Source organism: Bombyx mandarina, chromosome 26, assembly GCF_030267445.1.
Source record: "Bombyx mandarina strain Sakado chromosome 26, ASM3026744v2".
NCBI classification, from domain to species: Eukaryota; Metazoa; Arthropoda; class Insecta; order Lepidoptera; family Bombycidae; genus Bombyx; species Bombyx mandarina.
Genome location: NC_143232.1, coordinates 5,162,792 through 5,182,764, shown reverse-complemented (window position 1 = coordinate 5,182,764; position 19,973 = coordinate 5,162,792). Strand labels below are relative to the sequence as shown.

General features: G+C 40.4%; 1 protein-coding gene across 2 annotated transcripts in view; it reads left to right on the top strand.

Annotated features, from left to right (window-relative positions):
* Positions 1 to 6,012: 6,012 nt before the first annotated feature.
* LOC114248235 (uncharacterized) overlaps positions 6,013 to 19,973 on the top strand; it is a 32,087-nt gene continuing 18,126 nt past the window's right edge. Inside the window, exons 1-13 of one of the 2 annotated variants that reach the window (XM_028181422.2) lie at positions 6,013 to 6,170; positions 7,132 to 8,023; positions 8,297 to 8,562; positions 10,547 to 10,733; positions 11,651 to 11,828; positions 12,574 to 12,791; positions 13,469 to 13,642; positions 14,268 to 14,439; positions 15,028 to 15,133; positions 15,533 to 15,684; positions 16,151 to 16,363; positions 16,624 to 16,758; positions 16,842 to 16,926. In XM_028181422.2, coding sequence (XP_028037223.2) covers positions 6,110 to 6,170; positions 7,132 to 8,023; positions 8,297 to 8,562; positions 10,547 to 10,733; positions 11,651 to 11,828; positions 12,574 to 12,791; positions 13,469 to 13,642; positions 14,268 to 14,439; positions 15,028 to 15,133; positions 15,533 to 15,684; positions 16,151 to 16,363; positions 16,624 to 16,758; positions 16,842 to 16,926 — 2,839 coding nt within the window. In that variant the 5' untranslated portion in view covers positions 6,013 to 6,109. The remainder of the gene's footprint in view (positions 6,171 to 7,131; positions 8,024 to 8,296; positions 8,563 to 10,546; positions 10,734 to 11,650; positions 11,829 to 12,573; positions 12,792 to 13,468; positions 13,643 to 14,267; positions 14,440 to 15,027; positions 15,134 to 15,532; positions 15,685 to 16,150; positions 16,364 to 16,623; positions 16,759 to 16,841; positions 16,927 to 19,973) is intronic. The other variant, XM_028181423.2, reaches the window with a different exon arrangement.

Here is a 19,973-nt window from a genome sequence, read left to right as displayed (position 1 = left end):
GCTAATGTATGGGGTGGGGCCATGGTGCCCGTAAATGAATTTAGTTTCATTGTAATTAAAAAAAACATTACAATCCCAGAATTTGTTTAGTTTATTTTGTTTCGTGTGATGGTTTGTTCTTTAATCTTGGACGTTTAAGTCTTGGTCATATATGGTCATATATTGGTCATATATCATGAACGAACTCCACGATAGTTATACGTTGGACTAAGGTTAGGTTATAATGAATAAAATTCTTTTTAATTACCGATAACCGTTTTTATGACTCTTTGAGAGTCTGTTCACAGAATCCACATAATATATTGCAATTAAACATAATTTTGCGACGTAATATCGCGTTTTTTAATGTCGTTAGATTATATGAGACGTCTTGAATACTTAACAATTTTCGTGGCTACGCAAAATATTCAAATGTCGACACATACTTTAGACCTTACTCATCCAAGACCGCTATAAAACAGTAGTTTTGTGTGTACGCAGGGACGTCTTAAACTAGGATGGGGCCCTTGGGCACACAAGAATTTAAGGCCCTTTTGGAAAGTAAAAAAAAAAACTAATTATAATAACATTTTTTTACTGAATATGACCATTTATTATACGTAATCAAATACAGTATGATATAATATGTCATTAATGATATTAGAATGCTGCTGGTTTTTTGGTTACGATTTCGATAACGGTTTCTTTCGGGATTTCTGTTGAGCAAACTCTTCTATTATAGGCATAGTATATGCCTTGTAAATACCTTCTGAGTAATGATTTGTGAAAAAAGTGTAATGTGCCCGACAAAAATGTTTTGAGAATAAACGTGTGAGAGAAATTGTCGATCTTTCGGGGGGCCCTGCGCACGGGCCCCGTGTGCCCTTATGGTAAAGACGGTATTGTGTGTACGACTCGCAAAGATCGAAGAAAATACTCTTAAGTGTTGTTATTATATGAATTCATCATTAGACTATTATGGACTTGTTCAACAAAACCTCCATAAAGTCCCGGTCACCGTTCTCGTCGAATCCGTCGCTTGCGACGAAGGGCTCGACGAGTAAATTAACTCCCAGACACAGCCCACTGAGTTTCTCGCCGGATCTTCTCAGTGGGTCGCGTTTCCGATCCGGTGGTAGATTCTGCGAAGCACGGCTCTTGCTAGGGTTCGTGTCAGCAACGTCATCAGGTTTGAGCCCCGTGAGCTCACCTACAAACGTTAGGGTTACGCTGAAATAGCCTCTCAAGGCTCTCAGCTTAGGTAGGAAAAAAAAAAAACATTATGGCTTAAAAAATAAGACGGCAGGGCGACAAATTTCATAATGAGCGATGCGTACCATTTTACGAGAATTTTTAATAGGAAATACGTAGGTACTTAATTCTTACTAACGAATTACTTTGACGATGAAGGATTTAAAATAGCAAAATTGATATATTGGCACTGATAAAATGGCAGTTTTTTTATTGGCTTTGTAGGCAGACGAGCTTACGGCCCACCTGATGGTAAGTGGTCACCGTCACTCATGGACGCAGCAATGCCAGGGGCAGAGACAAGCCGCTGCCTACCATTAAGTGCTCTCCGTAAGCCTATTGATTGATTGATTGATGCTTAAATGTTGATATGACTTATACTCTTGGTGTGACGTAAAATAAGCCCGCACGGGTGTGTACCATCGTTCTGTTTGTTTCTACTGGGATACAGTTATGCGTTTCAATTGAAAGGATATGACAATGTGAGTGGCAGCATTCACGTTGTGATGTCCACGGACTCGGGTTACCACTTAAAAACACGTGGGCCGTGAGCTTGCACACCCTACAATGCAATAAAAAACAATTGCTTGAAAAGTACGCAATACGCTCATCTGGCGTAGACATGTTATCGTATTCTCAACAGACCTACTACTAAGTACATAAATTGGGCGGAGGCAGTTTCAATAGTAATGATGGCAATTAAACCCTTCAAACCGGACCGTATGACTGCTTCTTGACTAAAAAACATCGGATTGTCGTATCTCTTAAGAGTTAGGAGTATTCCTCTTAAACTTGCAATATTGGGCGACGATCCTTACATTAGCCAGCTACTCCAATAAAAAATTGAATCGATGGCGAAGAAGGTTATAAAGAAAAACGAAGCCCTCGATAAATAAAAGTATCATACCATAAAATAACGGTACTATGGTTTCGATTTTTGTAACCAGTACTCTGTCTGTTTCTTCTATACCCTTTCTCTGTGTATTTCTGTGATAATATAGTAACTAATAATACATTACTCTCTAAATACATTTTATACTTGTAGCTAAGAAATTATTCATTAAGAAAGTTTGAAATAAATTCAAAGCTGAAAAATACATTTTTCATAATCGTAGCGATTACAGAAGCTTAACAATTATCTCTCTTCGTCTAGCGAACTAACCCATAGACAGAGCCCACTGAGTTTTTCGCCGGATATTCTTAGTGGGTCGCGATTCCGACCCGGTGGTAAATTCTGCGAAGCACTGCTCTTGCTAGGGCTAGTGTTAGCAAATTCTCTCAGGTTGAGCCCGTGAGCCGCCCTACCAGGCGTAGCTGAAATAGTCTTTTAGGCTACAAGCCAATAGGTAGGGAAAAAAAGACAACTATTTCCACCCCACCCATTACTACCACCTAAAATCTATTAAAAAGTGTCTGCCGGAGCCCATAGTCATAACAATATTAATGCTGTCGCCTGGAGACATTAGGCCGAAGTCAGGATTTTTATTGAATAGCTTTACCTCCAATGACCAATACCCCCATAGTATCGGTGCACGTGATTGCTGCGTCGGGGAAATAGTCCTTGGCTGAGTGTTAGAGATTACGTAAGAAGACTTAAGAAGAATCAGACATTAAGAGTATCAATGTATCGAAATACATAAAGGGTATATAATAATAATATCTTTTTTATTGGTAATTACAATGCGTACTTACAATACCTCCGAATAGTATAATTACCAGTGCATAGTTTGAAAGTGACACCTGTTACAAAATACTTTTGATCTAATAAAATAAATACACGCTTTCGTTTTCATGTCGCAAGTTTTGTGGCAAAATATAGATCAGTTGGACGAGAGACTGTAACCAATATGACAAATGTGAAACGGCACGATTTCATCGCGGCAGAAGTAACAAGAACTTAGGCAAGAATGCTTATTTTTTTTAAAATAAATTACCAATATTTTCTAGACTCGTAACAATAACGTATCGAAATTAAGAATATGACGTCACCCGCTGTTTGAGCTGTGTCCGCCTTCACGTTTATTTTGGGCCTGAATACCGGCCGAACTATTTTCGACCGCACTGAATCACCGGGGCGGGAATAAGGTCATTGTAATCCACACCGGGTGTAACTAGGTTCAATTCCGATTTTACCGGGGAAACTTTTTTTTTCGTACCGTGTGCTTGGTGGGAGTTTTTTAACGTTCTCGATCGCGTAAAAGTTAACTCAAATTTGAATGGAATTGGAACAGCGCCCCTAGCGGCAAACGTAGTGGACTTGTTGATTTTTTTACTGGTGGTAGGACTTCTTGTAAGTCCGCGCGGGTAAGTACCACCACCCTGCCTATTTCTGCCGTGAAGCAGTAATGCGTTTCGGTTTGAAGGGTGGGGCAGCCGTTGTAACTATACTGAGATCTATTATTTTTTTTTTATTATGATTGAAAGTTTACTGGTGGCCCGAAGGCCTTTCCAGTTTCACCAGGACAGGTGGGAGCCTGAGATCTTAGAACTTATATCTCAAGGTGGGTGGCGCATTTACGTTGTAGATGTCCATGGGCTCCAGTAACCACTTTACACCAGGTGGGCTGTGAGCTCGTCCACCCATCTAAGCAATAAAAAAACAAAAAACAAAAATGTAGACAAGTATGTGTTACAAACTCAGTCGAAATTAAATAGAATGGACATAGGCTATTTTGCCTTATCGGGGTCATTTTTAGACAATTTTGTAGTCATCGTGGCCTAAAGGATAAGACGTTCGGTGCATTCGTATCTAGCGATGCAACGATGCTCGAATACCGTAGGTACAATTTTTTCTAATGAAATACGTATTTAGCAAATGTTCACGATTGACTTCCACGATGAAGGAATAACATCGTGTAATAAAAGTCAAGCCCACAAAATTATAATTTGCATAATTACTGGTGGTAGTAGGGCCTCTTGCGAGTTCGCACGGGTAGGTACCAACACCCTGCCTATTTCAACGGTGAAGCAGTAATGCGTTTTGGTTTGATGGGTTGGGCAGCCGTTGAAACTATACTGAGACCTTAGAACTCATATCTCAAGGTGGGTGGCAGCATTTACGTTATAGATGTATATGGGCTCCGGTAACTACTTAACACCAGGTGGGCTATGAGATCGTCAACCCATCTATGCAATAAATAAAAAAAAATGTTCATCGAATATTAGAATAGATTTTTAATTTGCAATTTGTGTAACTACACTTGGTAGGGTGTCTTCTGAGTCCGCACTGGTAGGTACCACCACCCTGCCCATTTTTGCCGTGAATCACTTTGAAGAGCGGAGTAGCCGTTGTGGTTACTGTCAAACTGAAACTTAAAACACATGTCTCAGTATGGCTGGTGGTTGTTGATGTCTATGGGCCCTGGTAATCGTTTACCACCAGGTGGTCGATCAACTCCTTTCATTCATTTAAGCAATAAATTAATTAATCAATTAAATTAATAGGCATACTAGTAACTTTGACCGACCGAATCGTTAAATGGTCTACGGTGAATTTTGTATTGAGAAGAATGAAATACATTGCATTTCCCCGGTTTTTTTTCCTACCTAAGCTGATAGCCTTAAGAGGCTATTTCAGCGTAACCTTAATTAGTAGGTGAGCTCACGGGGCTCATACCTGACGACGTTGTTAGCACGAGCCCTAGCAACCACTGAGAAGATTCGGCGAGAAACTCAGTGGGCCATTTCCCCGGGATAAAGAGCTGCTTGTATCACTCACTCTCTTCTCCACAGGCTAGTCGATTTGTTGATCCGTTGGTATGTAAAATCATAAAATTTCAAGCACTCTTGTTTCTCGAGGTTCCTGCACCTAGGGATCGCGCGGTATTTGTGGGATTCGGTGGTCGAAGACCGCAGCAGTACCCTTTTTTTGCCTTACCTATTCTAGTAACTTCGACGGGTTATTCTAGATTCGCCGAGCTAGTACGTGAGCTCACGGTGTTCAAACCGGGAGGGTTTCTGACACTGGCTCTAGCAAGAGCAGTGCTTCGCGGAATCTACCACCGGATCGGAAACGCGACCCACTGAGAAGATCCACCGAGAAACTCAGTGGGCTGTGTGTTAATTTACTCGAGGACGGTGACCGGTGCTTGAGATACCTAAGAGCACCATTAACGGATCGAGACGATCCGTAATGACGTGGTACTCTATGTGTTAATCCCAGTTGTAAGCTGTGTTTAATGCACGAAGTATTAACATTAAATTTTAAAAAGGAATGTCAACTCCAACAAATTAAAATAGGATATCTATACTAATATTATAAAGAGGAAAGATTTGTTTGTTTGTTTGTTTCGAATAGGCTCCGAAACTACTGGACCGATTTGAAAAATTCTTTTTCCATTAGAAGCCGACATTGTCCCTGATGAACATAGGCTACATTTTTTTTTTTTTTTTTTTTTAATTTTATTTTTTGGTTTCATGTGTGTTTTAATGTTTCCGAAGCGAAGCGAGGGCGGGTCGCTAGTCACTAATATAGTCATAGTCAATTAAATAGGCATTGTTAAGCATAGCTTAAAAACTGTCCGGTCAGAGCTTAGTGAAATTTGAACCGGATCATATGAGAAGCATCATGTTTCGATTTTAAAAAAATACGAAAATCGATTCACCTAGAAAAATGTTCGAATTGAGAAATTGCTTCTTTTTTGAAGTCGGTTAAAAACCAGCTATTCAATGACCAACATAGCTAGAATATGTAATACACACGTATCGCCACCTTTAGGTAGCTGTGACGTAAAATCACCCGTCCCTCTCTATCCGTATACTTGTCTCGGCTAGCTTTGTACTTGACAAGCCTTTCACTTTACTTGGAGAAACTTAACAATCAAACCAAACCGGACTCCGCGACGATTTGTCGTTTAAAATGTGATTAAAAGTTTTAAAAATGTGTCTAAGTCATGTCATGCCAAAGTTATTTTGGATAGTTTTTATAAGTTATTTAGTTGGTGAGTACTTGAAGTGGTCCTATGTTTAGATTAAATCTAAATTATTTTAGGCAAAAATATTCTTTAATTTCAAGGAAGTGGTGGCAGTTTTCAATCATTATCTTTAATGCTTACAAATCTAAGTTTCGATGAAGAGTCTGAGATCTGAATAGTGAAATAGGTTATTTAAGTTTTTGTTTGTACAGAAATAATTCATAAAATAAAATTACATTTGACACTAGTAGACAACTTTAATATCACGGCATATCATGGTAGGCAGCGGCTTGGCTCTGCCCCTGGCATTGCTGAAGTCCATGGGCGACGGTAACCACTCACCATCAGGTGGGCCGTATGCCCGTCTGCCTACAAAGGCAATAAAAAAAAAAATATATATAATATTAAAGTTTGAAACGATTTTTTCCTAATTTATAATATTGCCCATTACAAGGCCAATTTGGTTGTTTGTGTTTTTAATTATTTATACTTTATTTCTATTTTTTTAAAAACCGTAACATTTTGTTAGTAAGGATTACTTATAATCTATGTTAGTAACTTAAAAAATCTAACACATAACTATCATTACATACATTTTATATCATTACATTTTAGTTTATTTTTCCTTCCAAGTGCCTGCTGCAAAGGCTATTAATCAGCAGTCCCTTGATCTTGCTCGATATTATTATTATTTATTATTATTCTGAAATTATTATTATAAAAAATAATAATAATGTCAGAACTACTGATCCAAAGTAATAGTTTTTTTAAAGCAATTTTTCACGGTTATTGTCTAAGAAGAAGCACCTATTAGGAATCAAAGACTTTAAACCCTACTTAAAACTACATTAAAAACCAATCTCTAAAGAATCTTATCATTTTTACTCCAAATTAATTTTTGTCTGATACAAAATTTCCAGTTTTGGAAGCTGAATGAGTTCGTACCCTGCTAGTTTTTTTTGCGTTAGCATTTGTTTTTATATTACAGAACCATGCAGTTCTTTTGTTCTTCGCGCCTACCTCTCCCAACACGGCCTTCATGGAGAGATAGAATTTTCCCAAAAAAACGACACCTTAATCAGTATCCGCACAAACCTAAAACCAACATTACAATATCCTGACGGAGTTTGGAGATGGACTATTCACGAGTTTCCTGTCGATTATCGGGATATTTCTGAGTCTCGGTGCTCAGAAGAAACTTTAGGGAGAGAAATCATAGATTTGACTGAAGAATTGGGGTATTTAATTATACCTGGGAAAGACCACGCTGAGTTCGAAAGCAAAAATACTTTGACTGGCCCTAATGGACTCTGGGGGAGAAGCATTGTTTTAGAAACAGCAGAGAGAGATCGAATAATCTGTGCATCGATTCTCTCAACTGAGAAGCTGTATGAAACTCATGCTCTAGCCAAATTCACTGCACCGGTGGCAGGTACATTACATTTTAGATGGATCTCCGCTAAAGAGATTGACGAATCCGATTCATATATACAAGCTGACTTGTATCATGCTAAAGCAGTTACAGATAAGTCAGAGTACACTGAGCATAAATGGAAGCTCTTTGTGACAGACATATTTGATTCTGATAAGGGAAATTACGAGGACAATTGCAATGTACTGCAAGCCGTCTTCGATCCGGAGAACAATGGAGAAGGCATGAGTGTAGGTGACTTAGATAGTAGATTGGGTCTTATTAAAGTGGCTACGGATGCTAAAGTAAAAAAAGTGAGGACTCTTTATAAAAATGATGTGATAGACATTTTGAAAAATGATATGGAGATGACACGACGAAGTTTGTATGTGGTGATTTTTGATAATAGACATGTCGATAGTTTCTTGGCTTGTGCTAAGTTGAGGCTGATTCCTCCAAAAAGCAGCAAGTAAGTAATTAATTAGTATTTCTCAACAAATTGACTTCTATACACGTACTATGGTTGCTTTTTCCTTCCTTTTTAGAACATTGAAAAGGCCATATCCTAATGCTGTGTAAATTCAGATACGATCTATAGCGTCTGCTATATCTACTGCACACTCGTGAAGATCTTTCCAGTCTCTATTAAATGTACTTTGAAATTTTGAAAAATGTAAAATTGTTAGGTATGCATTTACGATATGAATCGCCACAACAATTAGCTATTAACTAAAATCCTCAGGGTTTTGATCAACATGGACGGAATCCGCGGCACCGTTGATTTTACCCAGCGCTCCCCATTTGACCCGACCTGGGTTAACTTTCAACTTGGTGCTTCCGACATGGAGTATGAATCCAATCTTCGTTTTGTTGGCTCCATGCTTCAATACAACATCAGAGAGTTGCCTCCGAAACTATTGGATGCGAATCAAGTTAATTACATGTGCAATACGACTGGAGATATTTATAATCCCATGAAATTGGACTTGAAGTCTTTACCTCCGCCAGGTTATTAAAATTTTATTACTTTTTAGTGAACTATAAACTGCAAAGAGCTATATACATATCGCACATGCAAACTTCATCAGTAAAAGCAAACATTTCGCTCGTCTCACTAATAACGGTGTGTGGCGCATTTACGTTGTAGATGTCTATGGGCTCCAGTTACCACTTAACACCAGGTGGGCTGTGAGCTCGTCCACACATCTAAGCAATAAAAAAAAAAAAAACTATCAAATAATGTATTTTCTCATACTTCGTTCAGTGCTAACAAAAATTGCATAAGTGACTTTATAGCACCGTATGTGCGATATATCAGAGGTCTATTTTGTTGCTGCGTGACAAAATTAGGCAGGCCTGTGTTACCTACTTAGCACTGAAAAATCACTATTATTTTAGACTAATAAAATAATAACGTACTTATTAAACTTATTGAAGCTTTATCGCACTTTCATGTTCTAATATATAATAGTTTATCATCTTTTACAATTAATATAATTTTCCTCATTATTTGTTATTATATATAAGGATTAAGTATATTTTAATAATACATCACTCTGAAAATTGTTCGAATTAATACACCGTAACATATTTGCTTTGTCATTACAAAAATTTTCTCTATTAAAACGGTTGTCTGGAAGATATCGCTTGTATAGACCGTCTATTATACATATGTCTATTCACTAGTTTCCAATTTTATGTACGTTTTGGTGTGCAGTAATGTGTACTCTCTCTTTTATCTGTGATATCTATATATAAAAAATAAATTGCTGTTCGTTAGTCTCGCTAAAACTCGAGAGCGGCTGGACCGATTTGACTAATTTTGGTCTTGAATTATTTGTGGAAGTCCAGAGAAGGTTTAAAAGGTAGATAAATATGAAAATGCTCGGAATTAAATAAAAATAACAATTTTGTTTTTCCTTTGATGTTTTCTCCGTCGGACGGGTTCCTTTTGTTTGTTTTAAGTTTATTTTATACAAAAGTTTAGGTCTTTTATATATCGATTGAGGCACTACGAAGTCTGCCGGGTCAGCTAGTCTAAAAATAAATATCTTATAAAAGCGTACTTTCGGTTTCAATTCGGTTGTTGCCTGAAATTGTATTCAGTTTGGGAATCTGCCAGTGAGGCAATTGTTTAGAAATAACTTCAGTCAAACGGTATTCAGCTGTTTGTTGATAGTTTTGATTGAACAATGAAAATTCACTCACTGAGATATTTCTGGCCTTTGTTAAGTAGCAATGTAACAATTCGGAATATTTGTAGATATTTTTTTTTTACAAAATATGTTGTTATAAATTAATAAAACATTGATGTAGCGAGAAAAAAATTGTATTACGATTGTCTTTTGTTCGATAATGAATAACACTTATCAGTAATTTTCGTCGAACGTTGGGAATCATAGAAGCCTGAAAACTTCGTTTTATTGCTATCGCTGGTAGGTCTCTTGAAGAAGTTGTTATTATAAGATAACAAAGATCCGGCACTGGAGCGCTTTGTTGACCACCGGAGTCACATAGACACTTCACAACATTCATTGACCTTAAAGCGTAAAGTTAAAGTCGAAATTGTAATGTGCAATGGCTGTCATTCACTACAAATCAGAACGCTTCTGTGTTTTGCCCCAGAAAGTTTGGTGGATTTTATTTGAGCGTAATCTCTATACGGCCTATTAGTATTTCTTCTTCTCAGACGGACACTCTTGTCAGAGTGGTCGTGGTTGCGCTGTCGATGTATATGCAGAAGCACCTGTTAGGACCGCCGTCCAGGCAATGCACTTCCAGGTTTGGCGGTTCGAAGCGTTTCCAGTACATTACTATTAGTAATATTATAACATTATGATCTGCCAGGGAATAAACAACACATACGACTTGAGATTTGGCCGGTGCTTGCTTGTAATAAGCCGTAATGAGAAACCTTTTTTAATATCCCCAGTAGCTGTCCAAGTTTTAAAACCTTTTGAGTACATTAACAATAACTGCTTAACTTTTTTAGGATTAAGTACGCAAGACCACTATCCCGTGGGAGATCTGCTGGGAAAATACAAAGATCGGACCGAATACTTGAACCACAAATATCTTCTGCCTGGCTTGGCTAATGAATTAAGTGGAGCGTATTGGGACGTGTACCTACCATTACAAGGAATTCATTCTGTGGTACACAGATCTCTCGTGTTGGAGAGGTTCGTTGTATCTTTTGTTGAATCGATAATTTGGACGCGAAAAATAAAACTTCCTAATAGCTTTACTGGTGGTAGAACCTCTTCTGAGTCCGCACGGGTAGGTACCACCACCCTGCCTATTTCTGCCGTGAAGCTGTAATGTGTTTCGGTTTGAAGGGTGGGGCAGCCGTTGTAACTATACTTGAGACCTTAGAACTTTTATCTCAGGGTAGATGGCGCATTTACGTTATAGATGTCTATGGGCTTCAGTAACCACTTAACACCAGGTGGGCTGTGAGCACGACCACACATCTAAGCAATAAAAAAAAAGGCAATAAAAAAGCGAGTTCGCAGCCCCTATTGGTGAATGGTTACTTTAGCTTATCAATTTTACGAGGTGAGGTGATGGTGAGGGATATGTAGCGGGTTGAGCGCTTCGCTTCATTTCCGATGTCTCGACTTAGTTTCGTTTATGACAAAATTCGGCTGTGGTGTAAAGAGATGCTTAACTTCGGGCAGTACGAAGATTTCATCATGGCTAATGAAAACCTCATATATATACATTCACGTGAATTCTGCTACGCATACTGTGGTTTATGAGGTTGAAGTCCCAATTTTGTTCTATGATGGCTACCTCAAACTCCGAACCGGAATATTGCCTTGCGGCAGAAATAAGCAGGCTGGTGGTACCAAACTCAAAGTCAAGTCACGATCAGTGTTCAACACCAAAAAAATATATGAGTTCATTACATTATGTTATACCTTAATAGTGGAACTTGTTAGTGTAACGAATCAGGTATTCAGGTAAAATGCTACCTGCCTGTCGGATTTGAACCTGGACACAGACGCATCCTTTACGCAGCGCAGTTTTTCACTTCATCGATAGCTGCCTTATATGTATTTGTGATGATTGTAAATTCGAAATATAATCTTCTTAGGAGACCCGGAAAGCGTAATGTGTGTGGGACTATACTACTTTACGAGGATGGTACAGAATACCAGATACAAATGAGTGGAGCTCAGGTCATCTTCCGGTATCCTATTGTGGGAAGAGTTATTTTCAGGCAGCCGTTGGACCAACCCTGGGAGGACACCACCATAATAATCGAGAGCATGGTGAGATTCTTAATTATATACATAGTACCATACTAGTATTATGAGGATAAATATTTTTAGCAAAACCCTATAGATTAGATTTACAGACCAGAGATCATGGTTAAGGAGAAAAATGTTAACGCTTCAACTTATTTGCTTAATAAGTGTAGTGACGTCATACACCAAGTATGTGGTGATGTTCTGTAGAGCACAGCCCAGATTGATTCGCGATACAGCTGCTCTTGAGTTGTTTATTTATTTATTTATTTATTTAAGGATTACCGACAGGGTTTACAGTAAGACATAAAATAACATTGACATGTATAGAGCAATTGATAACTGCAACACTAATTATTGTTAAGTCTCCTTTGAATGCGTTCGGGCAGCGTTAGCAAATTCCACCCCTCCTGGCTGAGCCTTTGCTCGCTAACCTGTCTTGGTGAAACTGGAAAGATCTTCGGGTCACCAGTAACCCTTCCTTCATAAAAAAAAGAGTGGTGGTAAGGCGTCCTGTGAGTGCGCACGGGTAGGTACCGCCACCCTGTCTATTTCTGCCGTGAAGCTGAAATACGTTTCAGTTTGAAAGGCGGGGCAGCCGTTGTACTGTTTAAAGTGAGATCTTACAACTCATGTCTCAAGGTGGGTGGTGGCATTTACGTTGTATATGTCTACGGGCTCTGGTAACCACTTAACACCAGGTGGGTAGTGAGCTCGTCCACCTATCTAAGCAATAAAAATAAAAGAATACAACCCAATTCTCCTACAGGTACACGCGGATGGAGCCAATGTAAACAACACAAGAGAGCATCGTTGGGCCATCCACGAACACCCCCCGGGGGTTGATTATTACAACTGGACGGGACGATGCCTCAGCGCCGGAAAAGTATACGAGCCCCATAGTCTGGATATAGACACACGACACCCCGAACAGTACTGCAGGAGAGGATTGGAAGGGCTTTGTCGCATTGGAGACTTTACCACGAGGTAACTTTAACATCAGGTTTTGATGGGATATTTTATTTTTGATTAATCTTGCTTTATTGGGTTGAACTTTAACATGTAGCATTTGATATATTTGTTGATGGCAAGAGAGATGATAATTATTAAATAATAAAAAAAATGCTCATTTTTATATTATCTGTGTATTTTTCACTCTCTCACGCACTTTGGCGCTTTTTTTTATAATTTTCAATTTTTTTATCAAACTATTATTGTCGAACTAAAAACAAAATGATCACCACAAACCGACTTATTTATTATTTGTCCCAAGCGTAAATAAAATTTATAGCAAAACTAAAACATTGCATATAAAAATTATTAACTAAGGACTGTCTAGGTTTTTTCTTTATTTTATTGCATAATTATTATATCTATCGTAATGTCAATACCGTCAATCACTTTGAGATGTGAGGGTGAAATCTCTATTGTATTGCATAATGACTTTTAAACAAGAGTATACGACTGTTTTTTTGTTTTTTTAATGTAAATTGTGTTTTGGTATGCCATGAGGTGTATTCTCTCTCTGTCTCTCTCTCTCCTTTACGGTAAAATAGAGAAGTTGGTGATTCCTACCAATAAAGGTTTTAGAAAATGTGATACATTCATTTTTAATCTACAGATGTCCCACTAAATTTGTTGCATTATTTTTTTTATTTCCAAAGGCACGGCATGCTCTCTATAGCTGGAAAGAAAGTGGATAGTGATCGACTAACAAGGAGGCTGTTTACTGACACAGTCATATCGCTGACAGGCAAACATAGCATCATGAGGAAATCCCTACTTATTTATGATGATCACGGACCCGTTGCTAGGGGTGAGAGAATGGCTTGTTCAATGTAAGTTTTATTTTTATTTGACGAAGCTTCAAGGGATACTGTGAAGTAATTTTTGACCTAATTGGAGAAAAAAGTGGTAAGAGTCGCTAAGTGCTATCCGGGTCTATAGTTACAAGAGGACAACTTTAATAACCAACATTTAGTACCATTTTTAAGTATGCTTATATTTTCAACCTTGAACGTCCCAAAGGATGTTTATGTACCGAGAATATATTGAAAATTAACGTGTATTTATTGTTCCGAATCTGGAAGAAAGGCGTTGTTCTATTGTACAGTAACTTATTTATGTTCCAACATTTATTAAGTCGTCGTGGCCTAAAGGATAAGGCGTCCGGTGCATTCGTATCGAGCGATGCACCGGTGTTCGAATCCCGCAGGCGGGTACCGATTTTTCTAATTTAATACGTACTTAACAAATGTTCAAGATTGACTTTCACGGTGAAGGAATTAAATCGTGTAATAAAAATCAAACCCGCAAAATTATAATTTGCGTAATTACTGGTGGTAGGACCTCTCGTGAGTCTCGAGAGCTCGTCCACGCATCTAAGCAATAAATTTTTTTTTTCAACATTTATTTTACAAAAATTCAGAGTGATCTATAATACTCATTTGAAAATATTTTTAGAGTGAATGGCCTTCATCGCCGTAAAGCGGTGGTTCGCGATTGGTTCGGAAACGGACAACAGCTTCAGCTGAAAGGCAAGATTGAAATGACTCAACAATCAGAGTATGACGTCACTAATGTGCAAGTTACGATCGAAGGGTTGCAGAATGTAAATGACTATAAAATTCACGTGGTTAGTTAGTTTTTCATTATTTCATCTTCTCGCATTAAAACTGTATAAAAACTCAAAACTTACTAATTTTACACGAGAGTGCTTTAAAGGTTTAACATGTGATATTTTTAATATGAATCATCTTTGCAACATTTATTCTTTATTTTTTAACAGATACATTATCTTTCTTTTAAAGTAAGATATAATAATGTATTAATTTTGTTAATAGTAGTCAAAATATAGGTAAACTAAAAAGAAAAAACTAAAACTAAACTACGCTCTTTTGACAGTATGTATGAGACACATACTGGTGATACCAAATGATTCCGTATATTAAGTCAACTTCGAATATTTTTGGAAATTGTACACCTTTAATGCGAAAAGACGATTTGCGCATTAATAAAGGAAGTGGAACAGGGGTTATTTTGTTTCATATCAACGAGGAATAATTCTGCAAAGAAGCGTACTTGCAGAATGCTAATAACATTTAAGGCAAAGATAAGAAAGCAATGACACAAGAAGACTGACATAAAATATAGCCAAAGTTGCTTACTTTTTGACGTTCTAGGAATAAGAATAGTATTACTGCATCATTTATTTGTTTTGTAGGTGCCTGTTGAGAAAGACTTGGAATTCCCTTGCGAGAAAGAAACATTGTATGACACATTCAATCCGTTTCATGTGGATAAGTCGCTTAGTCCACCGCCCGCGCAAGGTACTATAAATTATGGAATTTTTAAAAGTACTGAAATTTTATTTCTTCTTTTTCTCCACCTTATCCCACTAGGTGGGGTCGGAACAGCTAATTTTTCTCTTCCATTCTCTTCTATCAGCCGTCATCTCAACACTCACTTCTCTCTCTCTCATATCGTCATTCACACTCCATCCATGTCTTCTTCGGTCGACCTCTTCCCCCTCTACCTTGCACTACCATTTCCATACATCTCCTAGTCACATGCATCTTCTCTGTACGCATCACATGTCCATACCACGCTAACCGTCCGCTCCTTAATTTGCTGTTTACCGGGGCCACTTTCACACTTCCTCTGATATACTCATACTGAAATCTTCTTTGTTAAAAATTTAGTTCTTCGATAATTTTCTACTGTTTTAGGTACTGCTGACCAATACGAGCTCGGAGATTTAGGTCTCAAGTATGGCCTAATCGATGAAGCGAAAAGTTTCAAGTCCTTTTACAATGAAACGCAGGTGTCTTTATTTGGTCCTTACAGTATACTAGGACGATCTGTGGTTCTACATAAAAAGGTTGGTTCATCTTTCAATCCAAATAGTATTAGATTTCACTTTAATATATTTTGGGCTATTGCTTAGTTTACAGTAAACAGTAATGTGTTGTGAAGACAGTAACGGTTTGAAGGGTGGGGCAGCTGTTGGACTGTAAAAACCTTATAACTCATGTCCCAAGGTGGGTGGTTCCGGTAGCCACTTAACATCAGGTGGGCCGTGAGATCATTCACTCAAATAAGCAATAAAAAAATTACTACTACTTGTTTGCTAATAATTCGTCTGGTTGTCATGATTTTCCATTTGGTTTCTAACCAAGCCGTAAATTAATTTAATCTTTTGTGAGTACCTTTATAGTGTGTCTATATTAAAAAAGAGTTTGGCGTGTGTGTCTCTTTACAGTTCACATGTATTTAATTAGTGTTTGTATTACTATTGCAATGGCTTACGCAAGAGCTCACAATCTACACTGAAGTTTTTTCTTTAGAGCCGTGACCGTAGGTGGGCATGTTCGAGTATAGAGCGAGGGTACAGTCCATCAGAAGCTCGTGAAATCCGAGGAATCGCCTCATTCCACCACCCTGGTGGATTCGCTCGAGGCTACATTCGAATGTCCCAACTCATACACAATGATGGAAGCACCAGCGATACTGTGATAGAAGTAAAGTTAAGGTATCCAGGAGTGAGAGACAGAAACTATGTGAGTTTTAATATTATATCTATAAATTAGAATTTTAAATTAATTTGCAAACTAAATTTCTATGCTGATAATAATGTTGTCGTCGAAGTATATTTACTGTTGAACGTTTTGAAGTCTTCTTACCATGAAACGAATAGGTTTTTTTTTAGCAAATCTATAATAGTTGTGTGTGTTTTGTTCTAAAACTAAAAAAGCGACTGTACAATTAAGGACAGTTCTAAATTAATAATATCGTTAAATTTTCTTTTTCTAACGCCTAGACCCGTAATCACAAATGGGAGATATTCGTGAATCCTGTCGGAGTAGATGCTGCAGTTCAAGTGACTAATACTAGATGTGTAGCTGGTGGTTACCGCTGGAATCCATACTTCACGCAGCTAGCTGATCCACTGAACGTAAGGAAATAATAGTTTCTATTTTCGAATGAATAAGAATTGTGACTCACGACTTTTTTGCCACTAAAATATCGGTGTTTCAGCATGATCTATACAGTCAAGAGTGCGGGATTGACAATCCACTGCGATGTGACGTCGGTGATCTGACTGCCAGATTGGGAACGATTAGTAAGTTGAACGGGCTGTCAATGATTTAAATTTTTTTTTTTTTTTTTTTATTTTTTTTATTTTTTTTTTTATTGCCTTTGTAGGCAGACGGGCATACGGCCCACCTGATGGTGAGTGGTTACCGTCGCCCATGGACTTCAGCAATGCCAGGGGCAGAGCCAAGCCGCTGCCTACCGCTTAATACTCTCCATAAGCCTCGTTTGAAGAAGGACATGTCATAGCGCTCGGGAAACACCGTGGAGGGGAGCTCATTCCATAGCCGGATGGTACGTGGCAAAAAAGATCTCTGGAAACGCACTGTGGATGACCGCAGTGGCTCCAGGTAGTATGGATGAACTCTACTCCGGTGGCGGGCGGTGCGATGGTAAAAACGAGATGCTGGTATCATCTCGAACAATTCCTCAGAGCACTCCCCATGGAACATACGGTACAAAATACAGAGGGAACCGAAGTCCCTCCGCAGACCCAGAGGCTCCAAACGATCCGAGAGAATGGGATTATCGACAATCCGAACGGCCCTCCTCTGTATGGAGTCAAATGGAAGAAGCTGGTATTTGGGAGCCCCGGCCCAGAGATGGGAGCAGTACTCCACGCGAGGCCGGACTTGTGCTTTATAAAGCAAAAGTCTTTGTCCAGGCGTGAAGTACCGCTTCGCTCTGTTGAGGACTCCCAGCATTTTGGACGCCAACTTGGCTTTGCCTTCCAAATGACTCCGAAACTGGACATCGCTCGAAATGTCGACCCCAAGTATCCCGATACTCTCGGAAGGTTGCAGGGATACTCCTTGGAATTGCGGCGCCATGATAAAGGGGTCCTTCTTCGCAGTGAACGCGCAAACCTGTGTCTTCAACGGGTTGAATTGAACTAAGTTCGATTCACCCCATTTGGAGACTCGCCCCAGAGAGTTCTCTACTTCAGACACAAGTTTTGATCGTCTCTCTTGCACCACGCTCCGAGAGAGACTCTGATGGCCGATATATCGCGCATCCCCCGTGCTATCATCTGCATAGCAATGCATGCCATCAATAGACAGCATGTCATTGATATACAGGATGAAAAGCGTGGGGGAGAGCACCGAACCTTGTGGAACGCCAGCGTTAATGGTCATGGTATCAGAACAGTCACCGTCTACAACGACCGTGATGCTCCGCCCATCCAAAAAGCTAGCGATCCACTTGCAGAGACCCTCGGGGATTCCGTAAGATGGTAACTTCGATAGAAGTGCCCTATGCCAGACCCTGTCGAAGGCCTTCGCGATATCAAGGCTCACAGCAAGAGCCTCGCCCTTGCTCTCCAAGGCTTTAGCCCACCTGTGAGTAAGGTATACAAGAAGATCGCCAGCTGAGCGACCGTGACGGAAACCGTACTGTCGGTCACTGATCAGCTGGCGATCTTCAAGATACTTCAGGAGTTGTGTATTTATAATTCGCTCCATCACCTTGGAAAGCAAGGAAGTTATCGCGATAGGCCTGTAGCTCGATGGGTCCGACCGGTCACCCTTCTTGGGGATAGGGTGGACGTGGGCGGTCTTCCATGAAGACGGAACCCTGTTAGTGCAATAAGAGAGGCGATACAAACGCGTTAGCGCAGGTGTCAGCTCAGGGGCGCACGTTTTCAAAACCACTGCGGGGATGCCGTCTGGCCCACTCGACTTATGGACGTCCAGGAGTCTGAGCTCCCTCCTGACTGCACACTGTGTGAAGCAGATTTCCGGCAGGGAGCTATCACACCGGGGGATGTTCGGTGGTGTGGCACCCCCGTCGTCCACAGTCGAGTTCGAGGCGAAGAGTTTGACCAGAAGGTCAGCCTTCTCTTTCGCGCTGTGGGCCAGATTGTCATCGGACTTGCGCAGTGGTGGGAGACTAGACCTGCAGAAGTTTCCTTCTGCAGCTTTGGCGAGCGACCAAAAAGCACGGCTCCCGGAGGGATAGCTCTTCAATCGCTCGCCAACTCTAGCGACGTGCTCCGACTTCGCCTTGGCAATTACCTTCTTGTAGGACCTGGAAGCGGCGTTATATTTCCGCCTTTCCCCTGAGATGTTAGGATCCCGACGTCTCCTGGCATTATCCCATGCCACGTATGCGGACCGCTTGAGGTGTGCAGCATCCCTGCTGGCATTGTTATACCAGGGTCTGCTGCGACCCCCAACGGGCACTTCAGAGGAGGGAATAAACAATTCCATCCCCTGGAGCACCACGTCTTTAAGACGGTCCGCACAGACGTCAGGATCAGCAGAGGAAAAGCAGAACCGCCCCCATGGGTAGGATGCGTAAAATTCACGCAATCCATCCCAGTCTGCTGACATATACCGCCAAACTCTTCGATACCCGGTCGTCGTTCGACGATCAGGACGAGAGAGTGGTACGGCAGCACGAATAAGGCAGTGATCAGACGATCCAAGCGGAGCGTCGACCACCACACTGTATCCGGCCGGATCTGTGGTCAGCAGAAGGTCCAACAAAGAAGGCTCGTGCCCCTCGATATCTGGGACACGGGTGGGCTGTGTCACCAGCTGGGAGAAGCCGTAGGCCAAGGCGAAATCGTAGGCAGTCCGACCCGGGAGGTCAGTGGTTCTGGATCCCAACCACTCTTCGTGGTGAGCGTTAAAGTCTCCAAGAACCACCACCTCCGCAGATGGGTACTGCTCAAGCACGCGGTTAGTCCCCTCTTGCACATGCTCAAACAGAGCTGAACCTGCATCACTGCTGTGGGACCTGTACAGGCACGCGTAGATTCGGCTACGGCCCCCGTGATCTACGCGCAGCCACAAGAGGGACAGGTCCCGTTGTTCGAGGCCCCGAAGACGGCGACAACAGACATCAGCCCGGACGAATACGCACACCCCGGCTTTACGCAGGAAGTTGTGCTCCAATACGTAGCCGGGGTATTCAAGGTATCATCCGGAGCAGATATCTGCGTCTCCGTTAAAAAAAGCAGGGCAGGCTGCGCCGTCTCAAGGTGGTGGTGTACGGCGTCAAGGTTGCTATGTAGGCCCCTGACATTGCTGAAATCCACATTAAATGTGGAATGGGGGACCGCCTGTGAAA